Source organism: Balearica regulorum, chromosome 3 (genome assembly GCF_011004875.1).
Source record: "Balearica regulorum gibbericeps isolate bBalReg1 chromosome 3, bBalReg1.pri, whole genome shotgun sequence".
NCBI classification, from domain to species: Eukaryota; Metazoa; Chordata; class Aves; order Gruiformes; family Gruidae; genus Balearica; species Balearica regulorum.
Window position 1 is genome coordinate 95522173 of NC_046186.1, and position 14204 is coordinate 95536376.

Consider the following 14204-nt stretch of genomic DNA (forward strand, 5'->3'; position numbering starts at 1 on the left):
CCTGCCTCAGGGTTAGCAGGTAAACTAGAATTCTAAAATACTATTTATAGATTTAAATAATACTGGAGGTTTCATTTTTTACATTCTTTAGTCAATTCAAAAATAACTTCTGTGAGTCACGAATCTTCACAATAAAAAAAGCTTGCAAAGTTGTCTAGGTCCGAAATCATGCGCTTCTGCAATTACAGATAGATGGTGTAGACAGCATGCATCATCATCTTTAAATTTTGTAAAGTGACAAAACGGGTAACCTGCCTTAGCAGCTAGTATCCAAGGGATTTTGTTGACACTGTGACATTGTTAGCTGATGGAAGGAAGAATTTTGGATAAACTGAAATGACTCAATAGTAAAATTCACCTTAAAAGATGCTGAGGACCTCCTTGAGAAATTCTGATCATACTCAGCTTCTGAAGTAGTCGTGAGTTCTACTTTGCTTTTATTAGCACATAACAGTATTCTTTCCCTCACATAAATTGTATCACGGATTGTATATGAGTGGATTTGAAGCAGTTTCTGCACTATATACTAATTGTATTATGTGTTGTTAAAACACTTTACATGGTTAGGGTGAAAGGTATTTTAACAAGACATGTAGTACTAATTCAATGCTTTTATTTTTAAATAATCTTCTGATGCTCCGTGTTTTTTCTGTTACTCTTAGCCATGTCTCTCTTCTGGATTAAAGAAGAATGTCAGATTTGCACTGGATTATTCCAAGGAAATAGCAAACATTAATTATGAGTTATATCATGAAGAGTTGTAGCCTTCTGAGTTAAACTGAAACTATGGGGTGCTGCCATTTGTGAGGTATTTTTCGTTTTGCATGTACTTTGCAGAGGTCAGGTGTTGTTTGGGTTTTTTTTCTAGCATGACCTCTGTAAGTACAAGTCCTCTATGTATTTCTCTAGTCTACAAAGACTGGTACCAAAGAATGACTGTGACTGTTTCCTCTTAATTTACCCCAGAAACTATTGGCAGAATTGGATTGAAACTCAGAGTTTGGGGCTTCCGGTGCAGTGTTGTGACTTGACATCAAAATGGAAGATCATAAACTTTAAGCATTCACATGTGAATAAGAGATCTTGAAAAAGAAAACAATCAATTTTAGTTTGTACAATTTAAATATATTACTGTAGCTCATTTTGTAGTTACGGTGATTCATCAGATGGCGTTAACACAACTTTGAAAAAGTTCATCATGCAAGCTGGATGTTGCCAGTAGTCATGTCTTTCAGTGAAAGGGATGGAGGTAGTGAAGAAAATCAAACTGTTTGGTAGCATAGCTTCTTTCTTAAAGACTTCAAAGAAATCAAATTGTAAAGAACTTCAAAGAAGTAGAAGTACTGGCTATCCAAACATATGCATGGATAACACAGAAGATTCCAACACTGTGCTAATATTTATTGCTGGTAGAAACAGCCAAATGCAATTAGAATATAAACATTCTCAGCTAAAAAAGAGAATATTTTCACCTTGGATATAAATTCTTTTTCTGTAACTCATTGATAGGTTGTTACATTAAGTATTAAAACCACATTCTGTAATTTAGCCATACAAGTTTATCATAATACCTTCCTAGTCAGGGGCTCACATCGGACAGTGTTTAGCAGCCATTCCACTTAAGATTTAATAAATAAAAAATTTTGTCCCATATATTGTATAATTGGTGAAAAGTTGCTAAATCATTGAGGTGATTTGAATGAAGAAAGAGTTCTGTTAAGTGTTTAACTGACTTGACATTTAAATGTCAAGTCAGTTAAAAGCTGATGTTCTTAGGAGATCATTGCATACAGTGTGGAAGTTGGGGGGAAAAAAAAGGAGAAAACCCTATTCTTTTATGGAAGAACTTTATAAAAAACCACATACAAATACTGGGAAGACATTATAGTCTTCATCAGATTGAGTGATTATCAGCCTATAATCTAGAAGTCTCAGTATAACTAATAATAATATTAACAGGTGTCAGAAAGTTGGAGCAAAGCAAGCTGAATATAATGGGATTTGTTACAGAATTTATCTTGGTAAATAAATCTCTGTTGATCAGTGGTAGATCTTTGACTTGGAAATAAGCTACCATTGACAGAAAGGTTTCTTTGAAGTAGTTCTCATCTCTTGTGAATTTTAATTTTAGTTCATAGAATGTGCCTCATTCAATTAGTTGTTTTACCTTTTTTAGTTTTCCTTTTAGAGTCTATTCGTAGCATTATTGGTTTTACACTGGCGTAGCTGATGCATTTAGTACCAGATACACAAATTAGTTGATGCTTTTGATTTTTGAAGGGATAGAGGGAAGAACTAGTTGGGAAAGAAAACAAAGTGAGAAGGAGCAGGAAAGCAAGGTTCATGCTATTTCGTATTTTAATCCGTTCCTTCATTATTCTTACTGAAAACTTCTCTGATTAGTGCTTGAGGCAGTGTAACATTTTTTATTTTTTTTTAACATATCTATAGGACTCAAAAGCCTTAATATAATTTCAAAAAAGAGAAGACTTAATTTAGGAATCTATTCTAGATGTAGAATCCTAGTATCGTCAGTCTTATTAAAAGACAGAATGTAAATGATTTAAAAGCTGACAAGCCCTCTGAAAATGTCATTCTTCAACTAAAAAGGCATCCAGTGTTTAGTTGTAAATACATCTACTTGCAGATGTAGGCCACTCCATTATCTAAGCACTCAGTTTGCAAATGCACTCAAGCCCTTAAACATTAAGTAATATTAATCAAACCCTTAAAAGGTGATAAGGTATACTAGCGGGAAGTTGGAATTTTTGTCTTTCAGGGCCTGCATTACAGGATGCGAGTGCGTACATTTGGCTCAGACCTGACTGATGCGTGTACGTACGCTATATGCGTTCATAACCTGTTCTGGCAGAAATGGGAATCTTTGTGAAAAGGATTTTTGGTCCAGCCTTTCTCTTGCAGCACGTGCCGTAATGAAACTGCTCCATGAACAAAATCCAGGCATCAGTAAAAACAAAATCCTGGGAACACCTGTATTCACCTTTTGACCAACTAAGCGCGGCTCTAACTTGCAAACTATGAAATTTCCAGTTTCTCGTGCGTGTGTGAGGTCCCTGCTTTGGTTTTAACACAATGAAGCCCTGTGGTTTTATTTTCTGCCTTTCTTTTTTTGTTTTAAAAGTAGACCTGTGTCTGCCTTGTTACAGAAGGAACCTTTGTTACCTCTGAGGTAAACCAGGGTTTCAAAGCACCAGTGTTCCCTTCTGAGAATTATTCCCAGTCTTCCCACCTAGCAAAGGCTGCCTTTGTGCGATGCGATGCATAGCTCTGCTTCCCTTTGTTTTGAAGAGACTGTATTGGGGTGAATATTGAATTATTTATGTTCATAGGAACAAAACACACTTACCCAAATGCCTGTGGTAAAGATTCCAAAAGGGGCCATAAAAACCATCCCAGCAGATTCATATTGTCTTGTTAAACGAGTAAGGGTTTAACATGCTTCTTATTAGCTTGTCAAACCACAGTGGCTGTGTTTACATGAAAAACTTATGTTCTCTTGCCTTGCGTCCACATGTGAACATGTTTGGCTTACATAAAACCTGAGCTCACTAGGCCTCTTGGAGCATTTAACGGGAGCACCAGACCAGACTTGTAGCATTCCACATCGTTTGTGAACATAAGATAAAGCCAATTTCAAGATCTGAGCAAGAATGCCCCTTAATCATGCTTCAGTGTCAGAAGCCAGATGTATGAAAGAAAAACATTTTTCTCCTCTAACTTTCTGCCTCCCTCGGGCATTCTTATCGATGACCCAAATACTCAACTTCATATCCAGAAGTTTTCCAGCATGTTGCTCTCATTTCATTTCTGAAATTTTTCTGCAAGATTTCTTATCCTTTCAGTACTTTGCATTTCTGGTTCTTCACGTAAGCTAATCAAATGTGATGCTGATGATGCAGGGGACAGGATGTTTCTTACACAAAATGTTTCGACAGATAGAAGAGACCCACAAATGAGGATTACTGGCTGGCCTGAGGAGAATGGAAAAAATTTTGTTATGTGGGAGAAGTCTACAACACAGCACTATTTTAGCACAGAGGCAAAATAAATAGCGTGCTTACAAAATGACTGTGTCACTGGAAGTGTTAGGCATTAAGCAATATCAGGAAAAGATTAACAATAAGAGATAATTACTGTAATTTGACTAGTAGATTAGAGAACATAAATAAAATAAGGAACAATATAAGCAAGTGCAATCATAAAACGTGGAAGGCTGCAAGTTATAGGAAATGACTGTTGTTTTCCAGAAAAAGGTAACAGTAGGCAAGGAAGGCAATGAAGTTGTACTGTATTTTGATACTCATTTTTTTGCTTCATGGTAAAGAGACAGCTGGTTAGTTGGGCTTGCTACAAGTACTAGAAAATGTGAACAGTTGTAATATAGTAAGCTGGATGTTGTTGAATGTATGCCCAAAGATTGATAAGAAATTATAGGTCTGTAGGGCAGATGTTTGTAAATATAACTGATACCATCTTAGAACAGTTATACAGTTGTATCATCCATTCCATGGATGGATAACAACAGAAGATACACACACATTTGTGATAAATATTCTGTTCAGTGGGATTGTTTGGGAGATCTCCATCACTAAAGCAGAATGGATTATAAAAGAGCAGATCAGTATCTTAACAACAAGCGCTGTGTAACGTACCACCCAGGCTTCAGTGCAGAGGAATTTCCAGTGATCCTCACCATAAATAAATCCTCAATCATTTCGTTAATTTATTGAGTCCTACTGTTTCAGAGGAGAATACTGCTCACCGCCTACCAGTGCTCTAGTCATCTTGTTTATGCAAAAGTTTCCAATTCCCAGCTCCTATCTTCATGCTACGTGTAAGCCATTTTTAGTTCCTCTGAGACAGCACTTCAAGCCAATACATTTTTCCCTTGAAGTGTAAGAGTCAATGCCCAGTATTTTTTTTTTCTTGCTCCTTAGAAGACCCTCAATATATTCACAGTTAAGGTGGTTATAACTATACTTGGAAAGCAGGTAATGCCATTTAAAGTATGTCTCTAAAGCACAGGAAATTGAAAAGTAAATTTTCAGGTAACCGACTAAACTTTTCGTTCTTCACAGTCCATGTGAAGGAGAAATGGGAATAGCACATCGTTTTAAACAACTTCCTAGTTTGGTGTTGGCATCTCAAATCAGTGCAGGATGAAAAAGCGTTGTAATTAAGTTACAATTCACTCTTTCTTCAGCCAAAATCTTGGTCTGCCTTAGTTGTCACAAGTCTCCAGCCTCTTTCACACTTCCTCTTCTCCCTGAGATCCGTACAGAAAACAGTGGCAGTAGGTTAGACTACATAGTCTTTCTCCTGGTATCTTGAATCATTCCTTTAATCTTCATGTACTGCTTTTTTAACTTCTTTGGAAGTGAAAACAAAATAGGACTGCACAGTGTTCTCTTTCTTTTCTTATCTGCCCATGTCGCTTATCTTATCTGGACTTTTTTTGTTCAGTGATGTTTGCCCCTGCTCCATTTGTCTGGGTTTCTTTCCTACAACTTTTTCTGGTCATTCGGGGGTTTTTTGGCTGTTATTTCCTCATTGCATTTAATTCTCAGTGAAACTCTTGACTTTTCGTCACTTCTCATTCAGGTTTCTCTTAATTTGCTGCCAAGATTCCTTTAAGAAATAAGCAGAATGCTTTGGAAATATGTATTTCTCCATGGTAAATGTTTAAGTCTTAAGTCTTCTTGCTGCAATCTGTGCTCTTCCTCCCCTGCCATTCAATCCCTGCTTTTCAGTTCCTCACTGCGTTCGTTGTGGAGTGTGAAATACTGGACCGTGCGAGTTCTTCAGGACAGGAACCGATCCCTCCTGTTTAAACTGTGAGGCATCTAGCAACTTGTCTTCTTATAACTATTTTCCTTAAATAATAATGTGCTGATGGAGAATTAATATTAGTAACTAATATATTTGGAGGGGAATCTACTTTTTTGAGATCATAAAAAGTGTCTTTAAATTTAGTTCTTATGTCATTTGTTATGGATTTCTCAGTATTAATTGCAACCTTTCCAAAACCAAACTGCCTTGAATGACTGAACATGTTAAATTTGTTTTGGTGGAAAAATTAAGAGGGACTTAAACATGGTAACTTAAACATAACACAAAAGCAAACTGTCAGAGTTTTTGAGCCTTATAAGAGAGAATCACACTCTTCATAGCCTGTGGAACTTTCCATATTCTCTTTTTGAACCTGTTCGTGCGGTATTATGAAAAATAATTCTGTGAAGCATGAGGGATTTTTTAATACTTTGAATCAGTTCGAAATATATTGCTTTTTTTACTTGTCACTTCAATTTTATATTGTCAGAATCAAAATTTGTGTGCTGTGCAGTGTCATAGAGTGGTATTGTTCACACCGGTTAAGTTAACCTGTGTTTTAAACTGCTGCACACATTGAAGCCTTGCTGATAATTTCTGTTGCACTCGCTTGAACCTTTCCTGAAGCTTGTGCCTTGAGGTATGATGGCATGCCCGGAGGGCACCTGATTCTGCTGGGCTGCCTACCAGCCTGGAGTGTCTGTTGTAAGCTTCAGATTAATTTGTAAAGGTGGGTCCCCTTGCCCAGGGAAGAAAGCAGTGTGATGACCGGTAGGCAGAGTGCTTGTATACTGTGTGCTACTGCTGTGTAACGTGAAGTGTCCGATCAGCTGGGTCATAAATGTTATCCCTCATGTGATTTTGTTTCTTCAGAGAATGCGAGGCCTGAGGACAGTGGAGAGCTCCCTTTTCCAGTGCTGGCAGCCCAGGTTTTCACTCATCCAACACGTCAGTGGAAACCTTTTAGTCGTCTTTATGCAGAACCTTTCTGCATATGAAGAACCATTAAGCAAAGGAAAAATCCCTTCAGTTCTTATTTATCCGATACAAAGGAAATACTAGCATTTTCAGACTTTTATACTATCAAGTAGCAATAAGAAAAGCTTTATGTTGCAAGAGTATCTGTTCTTTTTCCTTCTAGCTCTGATTCTGGCCAGGGAAAGAAAGAAAAGAAACGTATTCTAATTTAATTATAGGGTTAGCTTTCTATTCGTCTCATGCTGCTTGGTTTTTTCTTCCTCGAAGAGGAAGAGAATCCTGGGGACAGAGGTCCTATCCCCATAAATCTTTCAATATTGGATCACCCTAGCTATAGTTTGTGTGTAAACATGTTAGGTTAAAGGCTGCTGGAACCCAGAATCTATACAGTTAATGTAAATCTTTCCTTGGTATAGCCACTTTGTCTAAAATGAGAAATACATTATAGAAAACTGCTTTTATTTTTGACAATTTTACCTGCAGCAGAATACGGAAGTTGGAATAAACCCAAACAAGCAGTATTCATTAGCATTTACGAATTACTTCATCACACAGTGTTTACACTATTCTATGAATGTTATTAAACTTCAGTGTACTTCAGTATAAGCACCTGGACATTATAGGTGGGCAAGCAGAGAAGCAGACTGGTTTCAATAACTTGCTAGAACAGATGAAGTCAGCAGAAGAGCTGTAAATAAAGCTCAGCAACTCTGACTTGCAGTTTTCTGCAGAGTCTGTGAAACTAAAATACATTTTGGTTTTAGTATTTGCTTTTTACAGTGATTTTTTTTCATATTTTTTCCAGTCACTAGTCACGGAGACCTCAAAGGTATTTCCCCTGAACCTCTAGTAGGTCAAGCAAAAAAAGATGGTATTATTCTTTCAGCTCTAATGGCAAGATTTTTAGTCTTAGTTTGACCAGGATTCTTTCTCCAAATAAATAGATTTGGCATAGTCTTCCCCCTAGGTTTATTTGGGATGGTATTTTTTTTCTGTACACTCAATAATGTAGATACCTCAGGTTATATCTGTTAGCTGAAAACATACATTTCTGGTTTACTAATGTTGAAGTATAAATAGTTATAAGTAAAAATTGTTTCTTTAAAAATAGAACAGGAATTTTTTTTTTTTACACCCTTTACCTCATAGTAGATTTGAGTGGACAAGCAATATATTAATTACGTTTGCTTTAAATGGAAGTATTACTAGAAGAGGGGAGATAACATTGTCACAAACCTAGACTGACCGATTTTTTAGTAACAAGAGTAATGTTCTGTCATTTTACTGTTAAGCTCCATATTGCTCATCGAAGCACTATCCCAAGGCTTCTGCCAAGCACCACGTTGTTCGTGTGATAGGGAGGATAAGTTATGCTCGAGCGAGTCTGAAAAATGGTAAACTGACAGCAAATCTGGGATCATGGTTGGTAAGGCAGCTTTTGTGGTCACGTGCTTTTATTTGATGTGGTTCCTCATGTCTCCTGTGCCAAATGGTGTAATGTACTAAAGTGATGAAACTGCAGAAAAAAAAAAAAAAAAAAAAAGAGTGAACTATTTACTTCAGCAACAAAGGAGAAAGAGAACGGGGAAGGAGATCAAAGCCTATAGCATGAGTCTCAGAACAGGAAAAAAGAGTAAAAAGAAGGGAATTTCTTTCCACATGCTTCAGGCTACTCTTGCTTATAGCCATCATGAGTAATAAACCCATTAAATGTTTGTGTAGGTCTGCAACGTGCTTCAGTTTCAAAATAAAACTTACAGGGAGTTAAGAAGGGTGTATCCTGGTAAAACCAAGGGCTGTAAAGTCTAAAGTCTACTTTCTATCACTAGTACATAGATTTGAACATGTTTTAACATTGGCCACGCTGAGAGAAAAACTTGGTTATTTTAAACTAGTATAAAAAGTCTTTCCATGCAGAGGCAAGTTTTTTGTTTATTTACATTTTCAGAACTAGACAAATCTTCAACTGTATTGCTCACAATCTTTGAAATTGTCGTTTCCCTATTTTATGTGGGCTTTGCAAAAAGAATACATTGGATTAGGAACATTGTTGAGTGCAGTTGGTATTATGTCCCACTTCCTTTTGATGTCAAGCTCTTTAATGCTACGTTCACACTGTATACACAAGGGTAAGTGTGATTCTTTTTACAGTGCTGTACCTTCTTCCCAAATACATGGGTCTTACTCTTTCCTCCCTTGGAGGAACAATAACTGTCACTGTGCAAGGTACCTCTTTTTAAGAGCCTGAAACTTTTCCTTAGATGTTCTTTTCTTTGTGATACTTCTTTCAAAGAAAAGCTTATGCAATTTCAAAGATGGGGAATGGTAACAGGCAAAGGCAAGAGAGAGAACAAAATATATAGACAGTATTATGTGTGTGTGGGTGCTTAACTGTAGTACTGTAACCTGTGTTAGTGCATAACTTTATAAACTCTGATAATTTTATTCTTGCAGAACCCTGCAAGATGTACGGGGTAGTCTGAAATAATCCTCATTTTTCAGACTCAGCTCAAAAGTTTCCCAGCAATGTAGAGAAACCTGCATTTTTCTGCTCAGAGAAAGAAGGAAGCAAAATGGATTGCAGGGAAGAGGTGTGAGGTGAATGAAGGGAGTTTAGAGGAACTAGGCAGGCCCGAGAGAGCATGGGCAGAGTTGTAGGGAAGGGGTGGGTAGGGTAGGGATGGGAGCAGGAGCATCTTCCTTTGTGCCTTTAAGTCTGCCTTGCCTAACCGCCCACTCTTCTGAGCCTGGGACTTCGAAGCCCCCTTCTTCTTCCCCAGTGCAGTGATGTTTTTAAGGAAGGGGAAATAACTGGTTCTTTACACATAAATACTCGAGAACAAAACCAGTCACTTCTGTAAACCTGTGAATGAATGCTATGCTTTTTTTTTTCTTTTCCTAAAGGATCATTTCTTGAGGAAGACATTTTAATTATAAGCTATCAAGAAGTGGGAAAGAATTTTGCATTTTGTATGCGGGCCTGAATAAATAGATTCATTGAGAGACAGACAGAGCAAGTCACTTGGAATGCACGAGTCAACAGCAGAAATGTAAACATACTCCAGCTACGCTCCCTGTGTCCCTGCTATTAATGCAGGCTGACTGCCACTCTTGTTGAATTCAGTTGTGAGTTCCTCTCAAAATCCAGCTGAACTCACAGACCATGGATCAGAACCGTCTTGTGTCTGACACTCTGGAAACCCAGGAAGACAGAAACTTGCTGCACGGGGGTCTATGGTCCATCTTAAAATGAGGTGTATGAAGCTGGTTTGCAGAGCTGAGTAGGTTTAGAGTAACAGCAAGTGAATAAAATGCTGAGGCCAACAGATCTTAGTCTCTGTGTTCCAATGTGTTCATGCAACCTTATCTCATAGACAGGTAGATCTACCCAGTATTTATCTTCATCTGGTACCAGTCCTAATGAAATAGCATCTACCAAGTCTGTTGCTTCATGGATTATGATGAAGTATAGAAAGCCATTATCAGAATCTGTTAGAATTAGCCTTTAAAAAGTAGCAGGTTACTGGAAAAAAATTGTGTAAAAATCAAACACAATTCGATTGGTTGTGCTGAAAGGAGACATAGTCTGGCAGCTGTAGGGGAGCAATATTAATTAGTTTGTGTTTAAAAACAAAATAACTTCCTTATCATATCTCTTGGTGGCTTTTTGGTTTTAGTTTTTCATCTTAGTAAAATGACGACAGTTGGACTTGATGATCTTAGAGGTCTTTTCCAACGTTAAAGATTCTATGATTCTATAAAATTAATGTCACCATACCTGATAGTGTGATGTTATAGTTGGATTTATTCCTAGGTATAGAAAAGTGTTTTATTTGTGAGGGGTGTATAACAGTGATACCAAGAAGGAAAGCTTAATCAGAAACAGAGGTATGCAAGATCTGTGCTCTGAGAGGGTCAGCTATCTGGAAAGCAGGTCTGACATGCAGGAATCTTTAGCTTGTGCTGGTGAAATCTCTTGGCAAAGAGAATGTCCTTGACTAGAAAAGGTTTCTTATGGCATTTTTTGTCTTACATGTTGGGTTTTTTTTGATTGGGCTTTGAGGTACCTCAAAAAGCAACATTAAATACTGAGCTACATGCTGAAATTCTTTTGCCTTATTTTCTCAATTTTACATATTTCCTTGCACCTTTTACAGGTTGTTCTTATTTGATGTTGAGTAAGTCACTTCTTTCTTCAGCTGCAAGTGTATTATAGGGTTAAAGGAATTATTACAGCTTCTTGCCCCGTCTCGTGTTTGTGAGATACTGCAAATATGTCCCTTTGATATGACGGAGACATAGTATAACATAGTCAAATCAAACTCTGAGCAATAGCTTCCTTACGTGTTTAAAAATAAAAGGTAAATATCAGTTTCATAAGGCAGATGAACCTTAATTGAATGTTTATAGAAAGTTTTGAGATGGTGAGAGGCAAGGTCCTGTGCAAATGCAGTATTTCATTAAAATATTTAATAAGCAAATTCTCTGACCCAGTAGAGGGAACAAAGATGCCTGTCCACTCTTAATTTTCCCTACCCATAATTATTTCTACAGAACATAAATTACATATTGTACAGCTTTATTCTCTTTTCAGAGGATAATTATACTAGAAATTCCAGCCACCTTTATGTGGAGGGACCTCTTTCTCAGAAACCACACCTTGTAGCGGTCTGTTTTTCATTTGAGAAGGGTTGAATTCCCATTTACATCAACAAGTTTTTATGGATTGACTACTTTCAAAACATGGATACAGGTAGAATGGGAAGCCCTTATTCACAAATCATAATAATGCAGTCTGGAAGATGTATTGAAAGCTGATGATATAGGAGTGGAAGCTTTTTTGCGTGTGAAATCTGTTAGAGATTACTCCTAATTTCATGTCTGCTATTGTAACAGAGAGGAGCCTGTAATTCCTGTTATAGTCCACCTGAGCGTCGCCAGTGGTATCTCCATGCTGAGGGGGAACTTGGACTCGGTTGCAAATGAGGCAAAGTAGGATACAAAACAGACAGTCCCATCCGCTCTGCGTATGACATTGGAGGCTTTTATGGATATATTTAAATAACCATTTAAGGAGTTTAATAAACTGAAAGCCAAGGTCTTAAAGTAGGGTTCACAACCCAGTTGTAACATACTAGGAGGGACAAGTCTTTCATTCTCCAATGTTAAAGACTGATGGACCCAGTATACTTTCAATTTCCTAAGAGCAAACTCCTGTTTCAGAAGTGTTCCAACTTAGCAATAATCTAATAGTCACACTTCGCTGTTTTTAACATCCACAAGTAGCAAAATTATATTCCTGTGTGAGTAATTTTAGTAAGGGAGTAGCAGCAAGGAATCTGAATTCTGTTTTAAAAAAAAAAATCCTGTTCAAGTCTTACTTCTGCTGGAAAAGTTTGTTTGTTTTTTTTAATGTAGCTGTGGTATACTCAAGGCTTTTTTTTTTTTCATCGTTGCATATGCAAAATCCAGACCTGCAGAACTGTTCCATGTGGTGAACAGTCTGCTGAACCCAGACTGTTTTGCCTGAGTAGCAGATTTCCATATACCTCATTATGAGTTTGGGGTTTTTTGATTTATGTAGGCTCTGTTCCTTCAAAGGGATGTACGACTGTAGACCTTTATACATACCAAAGTGATATCTTATCAAGTACTGAGAAAAATACAAGGGCAGGTCCAGTTGGAGAAAAAGAGCCTTTTTTTGCAGAGAAGAACTTACTTTCTAGTCAGTTTAATCTTTCATGGAAACAGCATACATGTAAACAGGAGACCACAGAGTAACTTCGCTTTTGAAGCTTTTGAATTGTACCCAACGAGGTTCTAGATATTTAGTGAATAATGTAAGCCACAGTGTGTAATACAAATTCATATCACTTTTGATTGGTAAAAGACTGTAAGAAAGATTCAGGACAGTACTGGTAAAAGAAAGTAGCACGGCCTTTAGCTGGTTCTTATACAACCTGATTTAAATACAAAGTGCTAGATCTTTCCACACCAAAGAAGCCATTATCCTCAGCAATAGCAGGTGTGCCTCAGTCTTCCATCCTATAATAAAGGCAAGTGATTAAGGTGCCTAACTACATCTCTGAAGTTATCTTATTTCTGTGGATTCCTACCGTTCAGATGTCCAGTCTGTGCATGGACAGAGTTAATATCTTTGTTCGTATTATTTCCTACTGGGGATGAACAAAATCGTAGAATCAGGGAATATAATCATAAACCAATGCAGACTGGAGAGAACCTCTCGAGGTTATCTGGCCAAGCCTCTCCTCGTGGCAGTTGTTCAGCTGAGCTTTGAGCACCTCTGAGGACAGAGATTACCCAGCCCCTCTGGGCCTGTCTTCCAGTATTTGATTATTCTGATTGTGAAAATGTTTTTCCTAATAGCTAACCAAACTTCCTTTCTTGCAACATGTCTGCGTTGCCTTTCATCCTGTCACTGCGCACTTCTCAGAAGACTCCGGCTCCATCTTCTCTGTATTTTTACATTAGATAACCGAAGGCATCAATATGCCTTCAATAACAATGTGCCTTCGACTCCCTTCTTCAATATTCCCTCCCTCCCCAACCTTCTCTTAAGACTGCACAAACCCATTTCTTTCAGCGTCCCCCATTACATTGTGTACCTAACAATCTTTCTGGTCCACTGCCCCCTTGATCTAGTAGGCGAACATCTATGTTGTGTTGGGGTGCCCAAAACTGGAGTAAATAGCATGGCTGATGTGCATCTGACCATCTGTTACTCCTCAGTCTAAATTATTTTGATTATTCTCTAGCTGGTTTGACTGAAGGTGGCATCTTGAATAATTCAAGACTCAAAGTCCTCTTCTCCAGCTATAACAAGATATCTTAACTACAGTGCTCTGCATCTTATTGATGAGGGCTAAGAAACAGAACTGTTTACAATGAAAAAGCTATTTCCTGATAGAATGCTTTGCATTAATGATACTCTTGATTAAAGTTCTTTAATTACAGTGGATCATGGTATAACCTGTTTTTATAGATTAAATCATGCAATATGTTTTATATTGCCACAGCATAAAATGCATTTCCTCAGTCATGGCCCTCTGACTTTAAGCATAGGGAAAGAGGACACTGTAGAAATCACTTTCAAATCCCAGGGACTGTACGTGTAATGTACTGTTAAATTAACTTCTGTTTCTAGTGCGCTTGGAGGATCATCTGCCCTTCACATCCCAGCCTTTCCTGGTGGAGGTTGTCTTATCGATTATGTACCCCAAGTATGCCAGCTGCTAACAAACAAGGTACGTCAGTAAAGAGAACTCAGTTTTCCTTTCCCTTATGTGCTGTACTGTATTGTAGTAACACACTGTAGCATTTCCATAGACATTGCCAGGTAGTCCAAGCAGGGCATA

At 37.7% G+C, this 14204-nt stretch overlaps 1 protein-coding gene across 3 annotated transcripts in view; it reads left to right on the forward strand.

Moving 5' to 3' along the window:
* BABAM2 (BRISC and BRCA1 A complex member 2) overlaps positions 1 to 14204 on the forward strand; it is a 177508-nt gene that overhangs the window by 120483 nt on the left and 42821 nt on the right. For all 3 annotated transcript variants that reach the window (XM_075749045.1, XM_075749046.1, XM_075749044.1), the window contains exon 8: positions 13994 to 14093. In XM_075749045.1, coding sequence (XP_075605160.1) covers positions 13994 to 14093 — 100 coding nt within the window. The remainder of the gene's footprint in view (positions 1 to 13993; positions 14094 to 14204) is intronic.